At 44.1% G+C, this 17,091-nt stretch overlaps 1 protein-coding gene across 4 annotated transcripts in view; it reads right to left on the reverse strand.

The window, feature by feature from the left end:
- The window catches only part of CMYA5 (cardiomyopathy associated 5), a 50,070-nt gene that overhangs the window by 31,725 nt on the left and 1,254 nt on the right, over positions 1-17,091 (reverse strand). For 3 of the 4 annotated variants that reach the window (XR_014212101.1, XM_082191821.1, XM_082191823.1), the window contains exon 2: positions 2,964-10,689. Coding sequence is in view for 3 of the 4 variants with exons in the window: in XM_082191821.1 (XP_082047947.1) it covers positions 2,964-10,689 (7,726 nt within the window). In the remaining variant the exon portion in view is untranslated. The remainder of the gene's footprint in view (positions 1-2,963; positions 10,690-17,091) is intronic. The other variant, XM_082191822.1, reaches the window with a different exon arrangement.

A 17,091-nucleotide genomic window follows, 5' to 3' on the forward strand; every position in this document is an offset into this window, starting at 1 on the left:
ATCCTATTTTTTCATGCAAGGCCATTTGGGGTGCAGCGATCTTGCACTGAAAAAAACTCCCAGTTTTGGGGGGCAGTATTTTTGGGTGTGGGGCAAGAGCGAGGTGCAGGTCACATGACTTGCCAAAGGCGCACATCCTGGAAGACACCTGTCCCCATTTGGGGTCTCCAAAAGCTGGACAGTATGCATTTGTGATTCCCAGCAACTTGTGTTCAGAAGCATACTGATCTAAATAAAAAGGCTTTCTTATTACAAAATAAGGACAGGATCCCCAAAGGCCTATGCTTGCCTTCAAACCAGTAAAATAATCTTCATTAAATGATATCTAAGTGACTAACAGCCTGGTTTTGTTTTTTTGATCTGCTTTCTTTCCTGTGCTTCTGAAGCTGTTTCTCAAAAGCTGCCCAGGATGTGGTTCTTGAGATAATAGAGGCAGCACTCATGAGTTATAACTGTCTGCCATGCAGGAGTCTCCTTGACCTTCCTTTGATGCACTTGGCCATCTGTGCAAAAGCAGCTTGTGTTTTCATAAACACTCTTGACTTTAATCAGATTCCTCTATATGCCTAAAAAGGAAGGTTAAAGGAAGGCTGGAAATTAGCATCACCTATGAATTATAAGGGACACGGGTGGCGCTGCGGGTTAAACCACAGAGCCTAGGATTTGCCGATCAGAAGGTCGGCAGTTCGAATCCCCATGACGGGGTGAGCTCCCGTTGCTCGGTCCCTGCTCCTGCCAACCTAGCACTTCGAAAGCACGTCAAAGTGCAAGTAGATAAATAGGTACCGCTCCAGCGGGAAGGTAAACGGCGTTTCCGTGCGCTGCTCTGGTTCGCCAGAAGTGGCTTAGTCATGCTGGCCACATGACCTGGAAGCTGTACGCAGGCTCCCTCGGCCAATAAAGCAAGATGAGTGCCACAACCCCAGAGTCGGTCACGACTGGACCTAATGGTCAGGGGTCCCTTTACCTTTTATGAATTATAAAATGCACAGCAAACTATACTGTGTGCATAAATAGGGGGAAATCATTCTTCACTTCCAAGGTGAATGTGTTTCTGTGGGGAAAGAAATGTTTAATTCCGTGCGCTCTCCAATAGCCACCATCAATAGCTTATTGTACTGAGCATATTGCATAGCTGATGAAAGCTGAAGCAGTGAGAGTTCTGCTGTCTGAGTACCAAAGAACTCAGTAACATGTGGGTAGTGGAAATGAGACACACTGGTCAAGGATCGAAAGCCATCTTTTTCCTGGTGAAGCAGATCACATGAAGGCTAGATTTCATTCCTGGCTCCCTCTCCAAGTTACAGAGCCAGGGGATGATGTCATGGGACATGCTCAAGTCCTTTGACTTTGAAGAAACCACTCTAGGGAATGAAATGGAGGCATGTGACTTCTTTGATATTCTTAGCAACTGCTTATCTTTCACAGTTGTAGTATGATTCTCTATATACTGAGAAGGAGGCGCTATTAAAAATCAATGGGAATTTGGCTATGTACATCAATGGATTTTACCCTTTAAAAAACAAACATAAAAAACCTCTTCACTGGAGTCAAACGTCATGAAAGAGCATGTTAGAAATCTTGCCAGGAGAGCCATTCTTTTTTTTCAGCCTCTATCCATCATCTGTAAAATGTACATACTAATGCTAGTCTGCCTACATTGTGGTGTAGTGGTTAAGAGCGGTAGTCTCGTAATCTGGGCAACCGGGTTCGCGTCTCCGCTCCTCCACATGCATCTGCTGGGTGACCTTGGGCCAGTCACACTTCTTTGAAGTCTCTCAGCCCCACTCACCTCACAGAGTGTTTGTTGTGGGGGAGGAAGGGAAAGGAGAATGTTAGCCCCTTTGAGACTCCTTAAAGGGAGTGAAAGGCGGGATATCAAATCCAAACTCCTCTTCTTCTACTACTCTTGAAAGCCCCCTCAGTTTCAAATGTGATTTTCCATAGGGCCCTGCTGCTGAATCAGTGCTGGTGCAAAGACACCCTTGAGTAATTTTGCTGTTATTTGGATCCTAATCAATGGCTTTTTAAATAGGGATACTCAAGATCTGGGTAATCTGAGGAAGCATCACGTTGAAGTCTGTATATTAGAGAAACCCAACCAGTTACCTAGATTCAAGAGGACCAACAAGGAATCAAAGTGCTTATTTAGAACTAGGCAGAACCACCATACCATTAGGCAGAATAAGAAAGACACCTTAGGCAACTCGTGCTGAGGTGGAGTGGTGCTAGCAGCCTTACACACTTTCTCCTGCACCCACTAACCTGCACTGTACATAAGTACAGTGGATGAAGCTGCCCAATCACCAGTGCTGAAGGAAGACTCAGTCCCATCTGGTTGGATTATGGATGTAGAATGGTGGAGAGGGAAGTGCCATCTTTTCCTTCAGCTCAGGCAGGAAAAGCTCTTGGACCACTTCTGCAAATAGGACTTTAAAATTCCAAACTAAGGGCCAAAGCAGATGCAATGCAGGAAAGCCATCATTGGATCACCCAGCTAATTTTGACTAATTTTGGTCAGAGTGGAGGTCCTGGCACAAGGGATTTTTTTTAGTATTTGCATTCTTTCCAGCCAGAAAAAAGAGGTGACCACTCCCACACAAGGGGCTAAGAATATAGTTTAATTGTGGAAACACTTTCATTAATGCTGTTGCGCCTGGTGTGTTTCCAAGCAAAATTGCTCTTCGTCAGAGACAACTGTGAGACAAATTAAACACGATGGGTGATATCCAATGTTGGCCATAATCAAAGTAGATCCACTGAAAATCAATGGCTTTAATCTTAGCCTGTTTATGACTAACATTGGATGTCACCAAATACAATCTGCCTACATTAGGTCACTAACCTTTATTGGCTTGTCTGATACTGCAGTGTATCTTATATAGTCCAGTGAAGCATCCCTAGTTAAGCATCAGTTTCAATGAGAACACAGGGCTGTAATTCCAAAAATGTTAATTGCTTACCTTTAATTCAGTCACAGCTATATCCAAGTTTGTCACAGTGTGCTCTTTATGCTCCCCAGAAAGCTTGTCCTCAGCAGAGATGGGACATTTACACTGGCGGCAATAACTATCTAACAGTTCATGATCTGATTCTTTCTGTAGGACTTCAGTTTCTGGAACATTTCTTGGTAGCTTGTCGAGACCCGTCAACTGAAATTCTTCTTCCTCAGCATACGTATTTGCCTCTCTTTCATTCACAAATTCATAACTATCACTAATGCGGTCTGAGGATTTTCTGTCATCAAACAGCAGCTCTTCATGAACCACTTCTGATGATGTTTCTTCCTCAAAGACATCATCTCGGCTAACCATTTCGTAGTCCATGAGCTCAGCTAGATCTTCATCAATGTCACTGGACTCTTCCTCTTTAATTGAATATAATGGATAGGTATCAAAATCATGTGACAACAGAGAGTAGTCCAGTTCCCCAAAAGGCTTGTCAGATATTGCTTCAGGTGGTGGTTGGTATGCTGCCTCTGTGTTGGACTCGGTTAGATCACCCACAATATTTTCTCCTACTCTTTTTTCAGATGTTTGTCCCTCAGTGTCCCTACAGAGAGTATGTTTATGGTCTAAAGGTTGTGTATCCTGTCCTATTAACTGGTCTTCTGGTTGTCCCTCACTTTGCCAGGGAGGGCTAACATGGTGGAATGCTGCATGAGATTGTGTGCTTTCTTCAACAGGTTTTGGGACAACCACATGAGCGTCTGTTATTTCAGATTGCTGGTTTTGGCCAACTGCAACTTCCTCTGATTCATCTTGCACAGATGTTGCATTTTCAAAGACACTTGCTGCATAATCAAGTATTGGACAAGACTCCTCATCGCTCGTTTCTTCTGGTAATGCTTGGCCTGTTTCTTCAGGCAAGGATTCGTCTGCACTTCTTTGACTGCTGTCATCATTACTTGCACCTGAACCAAAGAGCCCACTTCCAAAAGGAACTGCATGTGTGGGCTGGCAAGTTTCAACTTTTATGTCGCCCATGATCTCAACTGGCCTATCTATCAATGCATCATTCAACCCCTCCAAAATTCCTTTTGGAGACAAGTCCTCTGTTTCCACATGTGTTTCAGCTAGAATGTAAACAGGCTTAGACTCCTTGTCATCTAATTCATATTCACCTTTTGAAACTCTTGCTTGATTTAAGGCTTTTACAGTCCTAGGCTCATCTTTTAGAACCTGTTCTTTCTGGGATTCTTCCAAATTTGGACCATCAGCTTTAGAAACATCCCTTTCAAAGCCCAAGGATTCATCTTCTCTTCTCTGACTGAGTTCCTCATTACTTGCTCCTGAACCATAGAGCCCACTTCCAAAAAGAATTTCATTTGTGGGCTGACCATTTCCAACTTTTATGTCACTCATGATCTCAGCTGGTCTATCTACCAATGCGTCATCCAGCCGTTCCACCATTCCCCTTGGTGACGAGACCTCCGTTTCAGCATGTGCTTCAGTTAGAATGTGAAGAGACTGAGGCTTCTTTTCACTTGGTTCATCTGCACATTTTGAAATGCTTTGTAGGGTTAAAGCTTGTTCATTAATACCTTTATCTTTTAGAACTTGCTTCTTCTGGGACTCTTCCAAAGTTGGAGTGTCATCTTTAGAAACATCCCTTTCAAAGCACATTCCAGTACCATCATCTCGAGTAGGGCCTCTGGTGTGAGCGGATACGTCAGTATTCTCAGTCTCTTCATTTGATGGATATTTATGGCTATCTTCCTTAGGTTTTTCCACAGCTTCTTCATAAAGATCTTTATATAAAAATGCCAAAGTAGGTGGCACCTCAAGAAGCTCAGGATTGACTGTAGTGGCAGGCAAAGAAATTAATGGAGATTGGGATAGCACATCTTTTTGTGTGTTAGATAGGGGTTCACCTGCCAAGTTAAGCTTATCCTCTGTGTTTTCATCCTTTTCCCTAACAGCATCAATTATTTCACCTTTGATTAATATTTTTGAAGGGTCTTCATGACTAGCTGTTGTGTTTTCTTTCTCGGCCATTCTATCGAAGCCTTCATCCAAATTTCTTTCTAGTGAAGAAAACTCTATAATATTTTTTGTGCCTGCAGTTGGAAGTGTTGCACAATTTTCCACGATAACTTCAAATTGCCTCTGTACTTCCTTAAAAGACTGTTCGTTTCCTGTCTGGATGAAGCAGGTCTCATCAACGACAGTATGCTTTTCAATGTGATCTATACCGTTATCATTTACACCACCATCTTCTTTGCTTTCTTGAACAATAGAAACTTCCTTTTTCTTTTCTACACTTTCCTGGACCCCCTTTTCCTTGACAAGTTCATTTGATTTGCTTTCCTTATTTTCATGATTGTCCTCTTCTATGCCTTCTGAGGTTTTTACACTTATTTTGCACCTTGAAAATTCCTGGTCAACAGCCATATCTCCAGCATCATGGAATGGTTTTCTTTTCTGCAATGCAGCTGTTTCCAGGTGTTCTAATCTCTCCGGCATATGCTTCTCTTCTTCTTTATCAGCTGAAGAATTGAGTGGAGCAGCATGAATATTCACTACCTTGTTACCTTCAGAAATCTCTTTTCCTTGACGAAGTTCAACACTAGGTATGGCTATCTCCCTCAGTTTCTCGTGATCTTTTAATTCCTTTTCAGGCTCTTTCAAAGTTATCTCCGCACTAGGCAAACACTTGATTTCTTCCGTTTTCGAAAAGTCTCCCGCACTAATTTGTATTGTCTTGTTGTCAGTCGTATGTGAGTCTGCAGAAGATACTGAGGAATGCAAGTTGTGTGTTAAAATATCATTTATGGGCTCTGGTATTACAGCATCAGAAGGCTCATTTGGAATTAAATTAGGTAGCGTAGGAGTCTCAGAAATATTTTCCCTTTCATCTCCATAAGTAACATCTGCTTCAGGTTTACTAGCAAACTGTTCCACTTCAAAATGTGTTGTAGGAAGCTCAGTTTCTTCGTTAATAGTTACGTTAGTCTCAGGGGGGCTAGTTGAAATGCTTTCTGATCTTTCTATTAACAAGTCAGCTTCCTTGAAAGGAGGCTGACTGTCTAGATTCTCTTTTTCTGAGGTCAAAGTAGTATATATTTTCTTTGCCTTAGCAAAGAGAAAGGCTGTAAAAGACAAGGGTTCTTCTGGCATCACGTTAGCTACTTTGGGAGGATGCTTGGTCTCTTGTTCCTCAACTTCTGCAATTAGATCCAGTGAAGCAGAGCTGGATTGATCCAATACAGATGCTGGTGAGACTGATGCTGGTTGTGAACGAACTTCCTGCTCCTCTGCTTTCTCAGTGAGAAGAGATGCATCTGGTGGTGGCTCTCCTGGGAATTGTGTTTCTGTGGAATAAGATGAACCTAAATGTTCCAGTTCCAGTGGTGCAGTTACCAGTGGATGCTGGACTTTCTCATTTTCCTGTACTGACAAAGCAGACTCTTTGCGTTCTAACTTGACAGCTTCAGTCCTTGGTGCCTGGATTTCTTGCTCCATAACTGCATCCGTCAGCTCTGATAACTTAGAAACTCCAGAATCCACTTCTGCAGGTTTGTTAAAGTAGCCCTGACCTTCCTGCGATCCTGTCTCACCAGGAAGCTGCGATGAATCTTGAACAGCTGCAGAAGAGTAAGGCTGAGCCCTTTCCACCTGGGATTCTTTTACTGACTGCAGTGAACGTAGGTGTTCCAACTCCTGTGGTAGGACAGGTGACTTTAGAGGAGCATCTTCCTCCTGTGTCTCTTCAGTGCCCAAAATTACCGTTCCTTGGTTTTCTCTTTCTCCCTTGTGATGCAATATTTCTTCTTGTACAGATGGTACAATGGAAGGTGAATATAGGGGAGTTTCTTGCTTCTGGATCTCTTCAGTAGAATTCAGCAAAGTCACATCTTCTAGCTCTGGTTGTGCTGTTTTGGGGCAACGCAGCTCAATGTCCTGGCTCCTTGCTTCAGGCTGTGCTGCAACAAGCAAATGAGACTGACCGCCTTGCACATCTGCCCCTCCAGCATCCAGATGTTTTGACTCTTCCCTCAGAAGTGAATGAGGCTGATCTTGGTTCTCTTCTTCAACAGCAGCATATGATGAAATTACTTCCTTAGAAAGTTGTTCTGAGGATAAAGGTGAGGAAGGAGGGGCTATTTCTTTTACTTCCTCAGAAACAAAATCTTCTGGAATGGAATTTGATTCCTTTGGCGTCATCTTTGTGTCCACAGGTGACACAAGTGGCTCTCCCTTGGCTTCACTAATGAGGAAGGCTGCAAAGGACAGTGACTCATCTGGCGCCATTTTTGGAGTTTCAGGAAAGGGGGTTTGGTTTTCTTCTATCTTGCCTTTATCCTCAAGAACTGAGGAAGAGTAGCTTGGCTGCTCATTTAATGCATTTAATGCCTCATTTAATGCATCAGATAAATAGCTTTGACTCTCCTGTGTTTCTGAACCAGCAGTAGGATATCCCAATTCAGGTGTTGGAGTTAAGAGTGGATAAAATTCAGATTCTTCTCTTTCTGATGAGATGACATGTTCATCTTCTGATTCTGGAGACACAAATGTGTGTGACTGAAGGTTTCCTTCCTCTGTGTTCTGAGCTGGGAAAGGTGCCTCTAAATGTTTTTCTGATTCAGATACCGTATGTGACACTTTCAGATAGTCTTTTTCCATTTCTGCAGTGACAGCCTGAATAGCCTGATATGTCACCTCTTTCAATGCTGGTTCTGTAGTGTCACATTTCTCTGATTCAACCTCAGTGTATGGTATACTTAAAGAACCAGATTCAAGGGCTGCCGCTGCTGCTGCAACACACTGGTCTTCCTGTGGTTCTGTCAAATAAACCGACTGGGATAAATCTTGTCCAGTTGCAGATAAATGAGGCTGGATCTCATTGACCTCCATTTCCTCCTCTGACTGCAGTTTACTGACTGATTCCATTGGAAGAACTGTACATGATAACTGATGAGTCGTTTGCTCAATCTCTGACTCCATCCTCCCTTGTTTTCCTGGCATGAATACAGGATGCAGTGAAGGCTCAGTGATGGATTTGTCAGGATGCCTCTCTTTCTTATCTGCATCATCAACAGAACGCAATGCAGTTGCTTCTTCTAACGGAAATGATGCAGAGGAACCCTGTTTAATGCTCTGCATTGTTGATTCACATTCAGCTGAATGTTCTGGTTCCAACTGTGTGGTTTCAAATAAAGGAAACCAACCATCTTGCTGGCCTTCCTCATCCCGGTCCTCAGAACTCAGCTTTGCATCTGAAGGTGGGCATTGCTGGTTTTCTTCTTTTGCTGCTTCTTGGGGTGGAACAGATGCTTTACTTGGAGGCTCTACAGATAAAGGCAAAACCAGCTGAGTTGTTTTCCTATCTATGGCAACATCCGGCTCTCTTGAAATAGACTCTGATTCTTCTGATGGAACTTCTGTGGGAGACAAGGGATGAACTTCTACTTTTGTTACTTCAGCCGTTTGGAAGGTGGCAGTGGGAAGTGATACTTCTGCTGTTTCAGCAGCTGTCTCGGGAGAACAAGGCAGGCTGTCTTTTTTCTCCATTTTCTCTGTTGGGTAGGGTAAAGCAGAGCATCGCTGTTCTGAAAGCAGTGTTACAGTTTCTAGTGAAGGCTGCTGAGTCTTCAACATTTCTACCTTCTCAGCAGATGAAACAGATGACAGTTGCTCTGAAGAGTCGAGTGCTTCAGCAGGAGAGTTTGCACTGACTTCGTTACCTTTGAGATGCGGTGGCTCCAAGAGTTCAAATCCCTGTGTTGCCTTTATAGGTTCAGAGATGACTGGATGTTCGCTTTCTGACTGTGCACACGCTAGAGAGTGTTGCTGGATTTCCTCTCTCTGTGCTTCGGGAATAGGGAGTGAAGAATCCAGCCACTGAGATCCTGGCTGTGCTGTCTGATTTTTAATTTCACTTCTTGAGTGCAGTGCATCTGACTGTTCTGGCTGTAGTGATGCTGTCACAGATACCTGTGTCTCAACAGCTTCCTTTGCCAAATCTGGCTCCAGGTGCTCGTTTTCTCTTTTCTCTGCTCCACCCATGAAGTGTGTGGGCTGTGAAAGTCCAATATGTTCCTCTGCAACTTCACAGGAATCGCTCTGAGGCTCCTGTGTTTCTATTCTGCTAGCTGCAGAAGATAAATTGGGTGCAGTTTCAGCTTCCCCAACTTCCCATTCTTTCAACGGATACATCAAATGTGCCGGCTCTGCTTGCAAAAGTGTGGTTGGTTGCTCCTGAGCCTCTTCTTTCTTTGAATTTTCCGCCTCCAGCTGTTTCTCTTCTTGCTTTTCTCTTTCACTAACTGGAGGAGGTAATTTTGCCTGCTCAGACACAGGCTCTGCGGGTTCAGGTGAGCAAACAGGGATGTCTTGCTTCCCTGCCTCTTCAGTAGAATGCAACAAGCCCGAATCTTTGATCTCAAATTGTGAAGGGATTGTGAAGCCAATATCTGGGTTTCTGATTTCAGTAAAAAGAGAATCTTGGGACTCAAACTGCTCAGCAGCAATATTATTTGGGTACTGCACATCCTGAGCTGCAGATTCTGATAGCTTAGAGAAAGTTGAGTCATCCTGATTCTCTGCTTCATTAGCAGGCTGGGAAAGGGGTTTGGTAGAAACAAGTGGAGGAGGCCACATTTTCTCCGCCTCCGCCTCCGCCTCCGCCTCCGCCTCCTCCTCCTCTGTTTCAACAAGGAGGCTGGGCAACTTTTCTGACACAGCATTTGCTGTATTAGAAAGCTGAGATTGCTTTCCCCTTTTCTCCATTCTGTCATGACGATCTGGTGAAGCAAACCTTGCCTGTTCTGGGGCTGTCATTCGCGTGGCGGGGGAATGTGACTCAGTGTCCAGCTTCTTTGCTTTGTCAGTATGCAGCGGTGAAGTTGGTGGTACCATTTTGGAAGCCTTATCTGGAGGTTCAGGCAGAAAAGACCGCCGCACTCGCTCCTCATCTCTGCTACGGGGAACAGTCTTTGCAAGCATTGCCTGCATACGCTTGAGATGCAGGATTTCCTTCTGGTTATTCTTAATGGTGGCTTGTTGTTCAAGATGCTTTAAAGATGCCTGGAACATGGCTTGCCTGGTGAATTTTTTGGGTGGTTCTCTTGGCTTCCTGACTACAACAACTGTAGGCGGAGGCAAATCTATATTGTTCACCCGGCGGAAAATCTTTTTATTTCTTTCTTCCAATGCTGCAGTGAGTAGCTGAATCTTAGCTCTTACCGTTCCTTCGAGGGGCAGCTCTGCCTTTTTCATGAAAACATTTTCTTTTTCTTCTGGCAATGGATCCACCGCTTCCTGTGTAATTTGTACCAAATAGTTTTTTATCTTTGAAGGTTGCACTTGAAGGGTCCATGACTGTGGATCAGCAGGATCTAATTCTCTTTCCAATGCTTTTGCTTCTGTTGGCCTTCCAGAAAAGCCACGTTTTTCATTGTCTGGGCCCATTTTCTCATTTGGTGACAGGGGCACCTGAAATGGTGAGTTCCTTGTTCTTTTCTGTACCATCTTTCCTTCATCCATCAAAGATATAGATTTCCCTGGAGGACCTTCCATGTAGGAGTTTTCCATACTATAAACACCAGACGTAGCACTAGTTTCTGAGGCTTGGGATGTGGAACATCTACTTGAACTTGTCTCCCACATCTGTGCACTATCTTCACTATGAATGGCATCCATGGCATCCGATTTTACCTCTTCATGCTGATTAAGGCTTTTTAAACTGCTAAAAAAAAAAAAGATTTTAAGAAACTATAACCTTATTATTATTATTACTACTACTACTATTATTAAAAACAGAATCACAGAAGATTAAAATATATCAATTACGTGTGTTTTTTTCTATTACAGCACATTATAGCATTGACTGTAAGTGTGATCTCATGGAAAATAATTTTAATTTATTCAAGAATAAAAAACCTACACCCTGCCTACTTTCTAAGGAATGCAAGGCAGCTAACAAGTTATAATGCAACAACAATGTATTTTTTTAAATCCTCTTATTAACCCCTCATAATAAATAATAAAAACCACAAAACCACAACAACAATTCCAGCAAAGCCAAGCACCAGACAATCAGCTGTCCATCAGGGATTCCCACAGGCACTGAGGTGGCCCCTGGAAGAAGAGAGTGCTGGACTAGACGGGCCATTGGCCTGATCCAGCAGCCCCTTTGGAATGGATGCTGAAGCCATATAGTGACAGAGGCTGGTGCACCTCATTTGTCAAGACACGCCACTCAGAAGGGTGCAAAAATGTATTTTTCAATAGAAATAGAGTGGTACCTCGGGTTAAGTACCATATTTTTTGCACCATAACACTCACTTTTTCCTCCTAGAAAGTAAGTGGAAATGTCTGTGTGTGTTATGGAGAGAATACCTGTGGGTGGTGGTTGGGATCTGCTGCAGTCGTGAGCAGAGGATCCATGGTTCCCCTTCCTTCCCTCCTCCGTGGTTACAAAGCATGGATCCACATGGATCCTCAGGATTTTTTGCATTGGGCTACTCCAAACTCACTGTCAGATCACATGTCTGTGGCCACAGCATGAACCACAAAAATCATATATCCACTATTTCATTTAGAATATTTTTTTTCTTGTTTTCCTCCTCTAAAAACTACGTGCGTGTTATGGTCGGGTGCGTGTTATAGAGCAAAAAATACGGTACTTAATTCGTTCCGGAGGTCTGTACTTAACCTGAAACTGTTCTTAACCTGAAGCACCACTTTAGCTAATGGGGCCTCCTGCTGCTGCCGTGCCGCCGGAGCACGATTTCTGTTCTCATCCTGAAGCAAAGTTCTTAACCTGAAGCACTATTTCTGGGTTAGCGGAGTCTGTAACCTGAAGCGTATGTAACCTGAAGTGTATGTAACCCGAGGTACCACTGTATAGTACATCTCACCATAGTGTCTATGTGCCTGCTCACTCTGATATTTATGCACTAAAAGTTAATGGGCAACTTCAAAGTCCCTCCTCTCCCTTTTTGTGGTTCCTCATCTTTAAACTGGACAGCCCTTCAGACAGAGGACTCCTTCAAAGAGAGAAGTGTCCTCTCTAAAGTAGGGCACATGGCCACCCTGTAAGATACAGAATACGTGCCTTTCAGAGTTGGATACCTACCTACATTAATCTAAGGTGTTTCAGTTAAAACATGAAAGCTATGGGAAAATATTAACCCAACTAGAAACCAGGCTCTTGTTGCTTGAATAGAGACAAACCATTGTTTTAGATCTGTTTTAGACTCTTAAAATTAAACAGGGGAGAAAGAAAGGTGAGAGAGGATTCATAAACAAATATGTTGACAGGAACCGTATTTCTGCTGCATTATACACAGAACTCTCCTGGCGCCTCGTCCACTGCCTCTCTCCTATCCCTGCAATATGTACTAGGATCTTGCTTTTAACTAGAAGAAATATTGACCAGGTACAGTAACAGCAGCAAATCTTCACACTTTTTAATGCAGTGCTCACTGCCAAACAGATTGCCCAGACCTGCTGCAATCGATCAGTGTCTCATGCCTCACTGACACGTCTTCTGTGTTTTATTTTGAATGAAGCAAACCTCCCAGCGTAGGATGATATGAGGCCGGCCAGCTTTGGCTCTGGCAGACAGTCAAGTCCCACCAATTCAGTTGAGCAGTTTCCTTCAAAATCAGAACTGCATCCAAGCCGGTGACTGAGCTACATATGGAAACCAGAGAACTTTAGGGTCACTTGTTTGTTAAGTATTCGCCCTGATTTGTTTGCACCAAGTTTGTAGGAAGGTTATACGGCATCCAAGGTTTATTGAGAATTCATGATGATCTGCTGGCAGGGAGGCTATTTAACATCATGTCACACGACTGTTATCCCATGTTTCCCAGTGTATTTTCCTCTCTCTTTCTTTAGTGCAAGAAAGCTATGTATTTTTCGCTCTCTAAGACGCACCAGACCACAAGACACACCTAGTTTTTGGAGGAGGAAAACAAGAAAAAAAATATTCTGAATCTCAGAAGCCAGAACAGCAAGAGGGATCGCTGCGCAGTGAAAGCAGCAATCCCTCTTGCTGTTCTGGCTTCTGGGATAGCTGCGCAGCCTGCATTCGCTCCATAAGACGCACACACATTTCCCCTTACTTTTTAGGAGGGGAAAAAGTGTGTCTTATAGAGCAAAAAATACAGCAGATTTATTTGGGGAGTGGATTTGTGTTCAAGTGTGCCAAATTCACTTAGCATCAGAACGTAAGAAGAGCCTGATTGATCAGGCCAAAGGCCCGTCTAGTCCAGCATCCTGTTCTCACAGTGACCAGTCAGATGCCTATGGGATGCTTGCGAGAAGGATCTGAAAGCAGCAGTGCTCTCCCCGATTCCCAGCAACTGCAGTCCTACTGCCTTCCCAGCACAATTCAAAGTGTTGGTGCTGACCTTTAAAGCCCTAAACGGCCTCGGTCCAGTATATCTGAAGGAGTGTCTCCACCCCCATCGTTCTGCCCGGACACTGAGGTCCAGTGCTGAGGGCCTTCTGGCGGTTCCCTCACTGTGAGAAGCCAAGTTACAGGGAACCAGGCAGAGGGCCTTCTTGGTAGTGGCGCCCGCCCTGTGGAACGCCCTCCCACCAGATGTCAAAGAGAAGAACAACTACCAGACTTTTACAAGACACCTGAAGGCAGCCCTGTTTAGGGAAGCTTTTAATGTTTAATAGACTATTGTATTTTAATATTCTGTTGGAAGCCACCCAGAGTGGCTGGGGAAACCCAGCCAGATGGGCGGGGCATAAATAATAAATTATTATTATTATTATTATACCTTGAAAGCAGAGCAAAGCCGTTGTGGTTAGTATCCATGTGTAGCCTTATCCTCCATGAATCCCTTTTTAAAGCCACCCATGCTGGCAGCCATCTCTACATCTTGGGGAGTGAATTTCCAGCACATCTCCTCAGTTGCACCCAGATTACATTTCACCCTGGATCTGATCTCTTGCACCTAACCTTGGCTTGACCTTGACTTTCTGGGTGCTTTTTGCAACCGCTTGGTGGCACTATGTGAGAGCCAAAGTCTTCTGTGGATTCTGTTGGGATGTGGGCCTGCTCTGAATGGGGGTGTAACCCTTCTGGAGGAGGGGGCACCTAGCTTGGTGGTGCTTCTAGGTCCATTCCTGTAGCTTGAGACTCAAAGAGCCTCGGTGACACTGAGTGTCTTCTCTATCAGCTTTGACTGGTGTCCCAGCTGTGCCCCTATCTGGCCAGGGATAGGCTAGCATCTGCAGTCGATGCTCTGGTAACCTCTGGTTGGATTACTGCAATATGTTGTATGTGGGGCAGCCTTTGAAGATGGTTTGGAAGCTGCAACTGGTGCAGAATTCAGTGGCCAGATTGTTGACTGGGGAAGGATAACCTGAACATATAAACACCAATTCTGGCATGACTGCACTGGTTACCAATTTGGTGCCCAGGCTGAATTCAAAGTGCTGTTTTTGACATATAAAGCCTCATGCAGCTCAGGACCTCAATACCTCAAGGATCACCTCTCCCCACGTGAACCAAACTGGACCCTGCAAGTGTCATCTAAGGCCCTTTTCCATGTGGCCCCTTCACTGGAGACCCACACTGTGGTAACAAGAGAATGGGCCCTTTCTGTGGTGGCTCCCTGCATCTGGGGTTGCTGTCCCCAGAGAGGCTTACCTGCCAACCTAGCAGTTTGAAAGCATCCCAGTGTAAGTAGATAAATAGGTACGCTGAGGCGGAGAGGTAAACGGCGTTTCTGTGTGCTCTGGTTTACATCACTGTGTTCTGTTGTGTCACAAGTGGTTTAGTCATGCTGGCCACATGACCCAGAAAGTTGTCTGTGGACAAACGCCAGCTCCCTTGGCCTGAAAGTGAGATGAGCACTGCACCCCATAGTCACCTTTGACTGCACTTAGTCGTACAGGGGTCCTTTACCTCTCCTTTTTTTTTTTTACCTGGCAGCATCTCTGTCTTATTTTAGACACCAGGCAAAAAACTTCAGTGGTTTGGGCTCTTAATTTCCATGGTTTTGAGTGCCTGTGGTCTCTTTTAGTGGGGGAATATAGTGTAATTTCCTCCTCTCTTCCCCACTATGCAATCTGCATTTTAAAAACCCCTGTTATTTGTGTTTTGACATCATTGCTTTAGAAGCGCTGATCTTGGCAGCTGCCTCCCATAAAATGTAGTTCTGCCCTCAGCACAGCAGCTGGTACAACTGGGTCATAAGTACACTTTGAGTGCTTGAGAGAGAGAAAGGGCAAGACAACTTCACTTTTCTGCTCCCACTTCCCTAATCCAGCTTGCTCTCGTGCTGAAGATGAATTTGCAGCTACATTTTTAAAAACCACTAACGCTACAGCCACCCTCACTTCAGGGCGCAGCATAAGAGATCATTTGGGCGAGTTCCCAGAGACAGGCAACACATTTATCAAGTCACGTTAGTCATTTCCATTAATCACATTCCCATTCTTCTTCAGAAGCAACACACACAGAGAATCCATTTGGCTAATTAAACTACGTGTAAGTAATGCAAAGCCATTTATCCTTGCTATATTAATCAGTGGCGTAGTGGTACATGCTGAGGTGCAGGAGCCGATCATGACAGCTCCCATAACTGCACTGCTAAGAAAAGTCTGCAAATGCAGGCAATTGTATTAATCCATTATTAGAGATATGTACACACACCAGAGAGCACCAGGACATGTAAGCACCATGCATATAAGTATCAGGGTGGTTGCAATTGTATGCACCGTTCAACCCAGAAATGATTGCGCATCAACAAATTATCTTCGGCGCAGATGAAATGCAGCGTTTACCCTTTAATTAAAAATGCAAACCATCTCGCAAAGGAGTGTTGCCATTTAAATGGCTAGCATGAAGAAATAGGGACCCCATCAAAGAAAACAAAAGAAGTATCCAGCCTTAACTTAATGGGTTTCCTACAAAAAGGGTAAATGAAGATTTAATGGCTGGGGGAATATGGCCTGGCATTTTGATGCCAATGATATCCTGTGGGGACTTTCTACAAGAGGATCCATCACACAATAAAACATCCATCTGAAGCCACCTCCAGTATTAAATCTACCTTGCCCCAGGGGAATTTCAGGAGAACAAAGCTGAGCTGCAAATTCAGCCTCAGGAAATTCTTCACACAGTGCCATAAATGAGCTACGGTATTTGCTACCATAAAACATAGTGGTGGGTCTCCAGTGTGGACAGTTTTTAAAGGGGATTAGACAAAACTAGAGGATAAGGTTATCAATAGTTATTCACCATGCTTATATGCTACCTCCAGTAGCAGCAATATGTCTCTGAATACCAGTCACTGAGGAGCGTGAGGAGGACAGAGTTATGTCACCCAGACCCTGATTGTGGGATTCTTATAGGCATCTGGTTAGCTGTTATGGGAAACAGAATGGTGGACAAGATTTGGCTTTGGTCTGGTCCAGCAAGACTCCTCTTATGTTATTTAGGAGGGCAGATGGACGAAATTGGAGCTGCATAAGACCTGTTCTGCCTTTGTAAGAACTTGATCATTTAGTGTGGCAACACCCTGCCTCTTGAGATCAAGTAGGCACCTTCAGTTGGTGCCTGATAAAAAGATTCCCAGATGCATAGAAAGTTGAGCTGATTTTAATCTGCTTTTATATTTTAACTTTTGTAGGTTTTAAAGTACGGTTGTGAATTTCCCCTCAATTCTATCGTTTTGTCTTTCTGTAAACCACTTTGAGGGTTTTCACAATCAATTTTAGGAAACAAACAAACCGATCTGTGGCATGACGACTTTGGGGGAACCAGTTTTTGCCGCTAGAGGTTTCCCTCTTTTAAAAGCAAGATGTCGTCTTCTTTTATTATTATTAAATCTAGGTAGGGCAAACCAGTTGTGCAGGTAAGGCAGTGATCTAGTAGCCCCCCCACCCCACCCACCAGCATGCTGGCTAGGGCTCTGTCTTCATGGGGGACGGCTCCAGGGAGAGGAGAAAAGGACAATTCAATAACCAAGTGACAGCAGATCTTGAGCCAAAGCGGCAAGACAAGGCTCCCTGTACTACCAAGTCTTCACCTCCAGCAGTTCAGACCTCCCTGGTTTCAGTGTGAGTTTCTATTTTGTAGTCAAAATGGGCTTATTGCTACAAAGTCCTGAACCAA

This window comes from Podarcis vaucheri (assembly GCF_965113315.1).
Source record: "Podarcis vaucheri genome assembly, chromosome: 11".
Classification (NCBI taxonomy): domain Eukaryota; kingdom Metazoa; phylum Chordata; class Lepidosauria; order Squamata; family Lacertidae; genus Podarcis; species Podarcis vaucheri.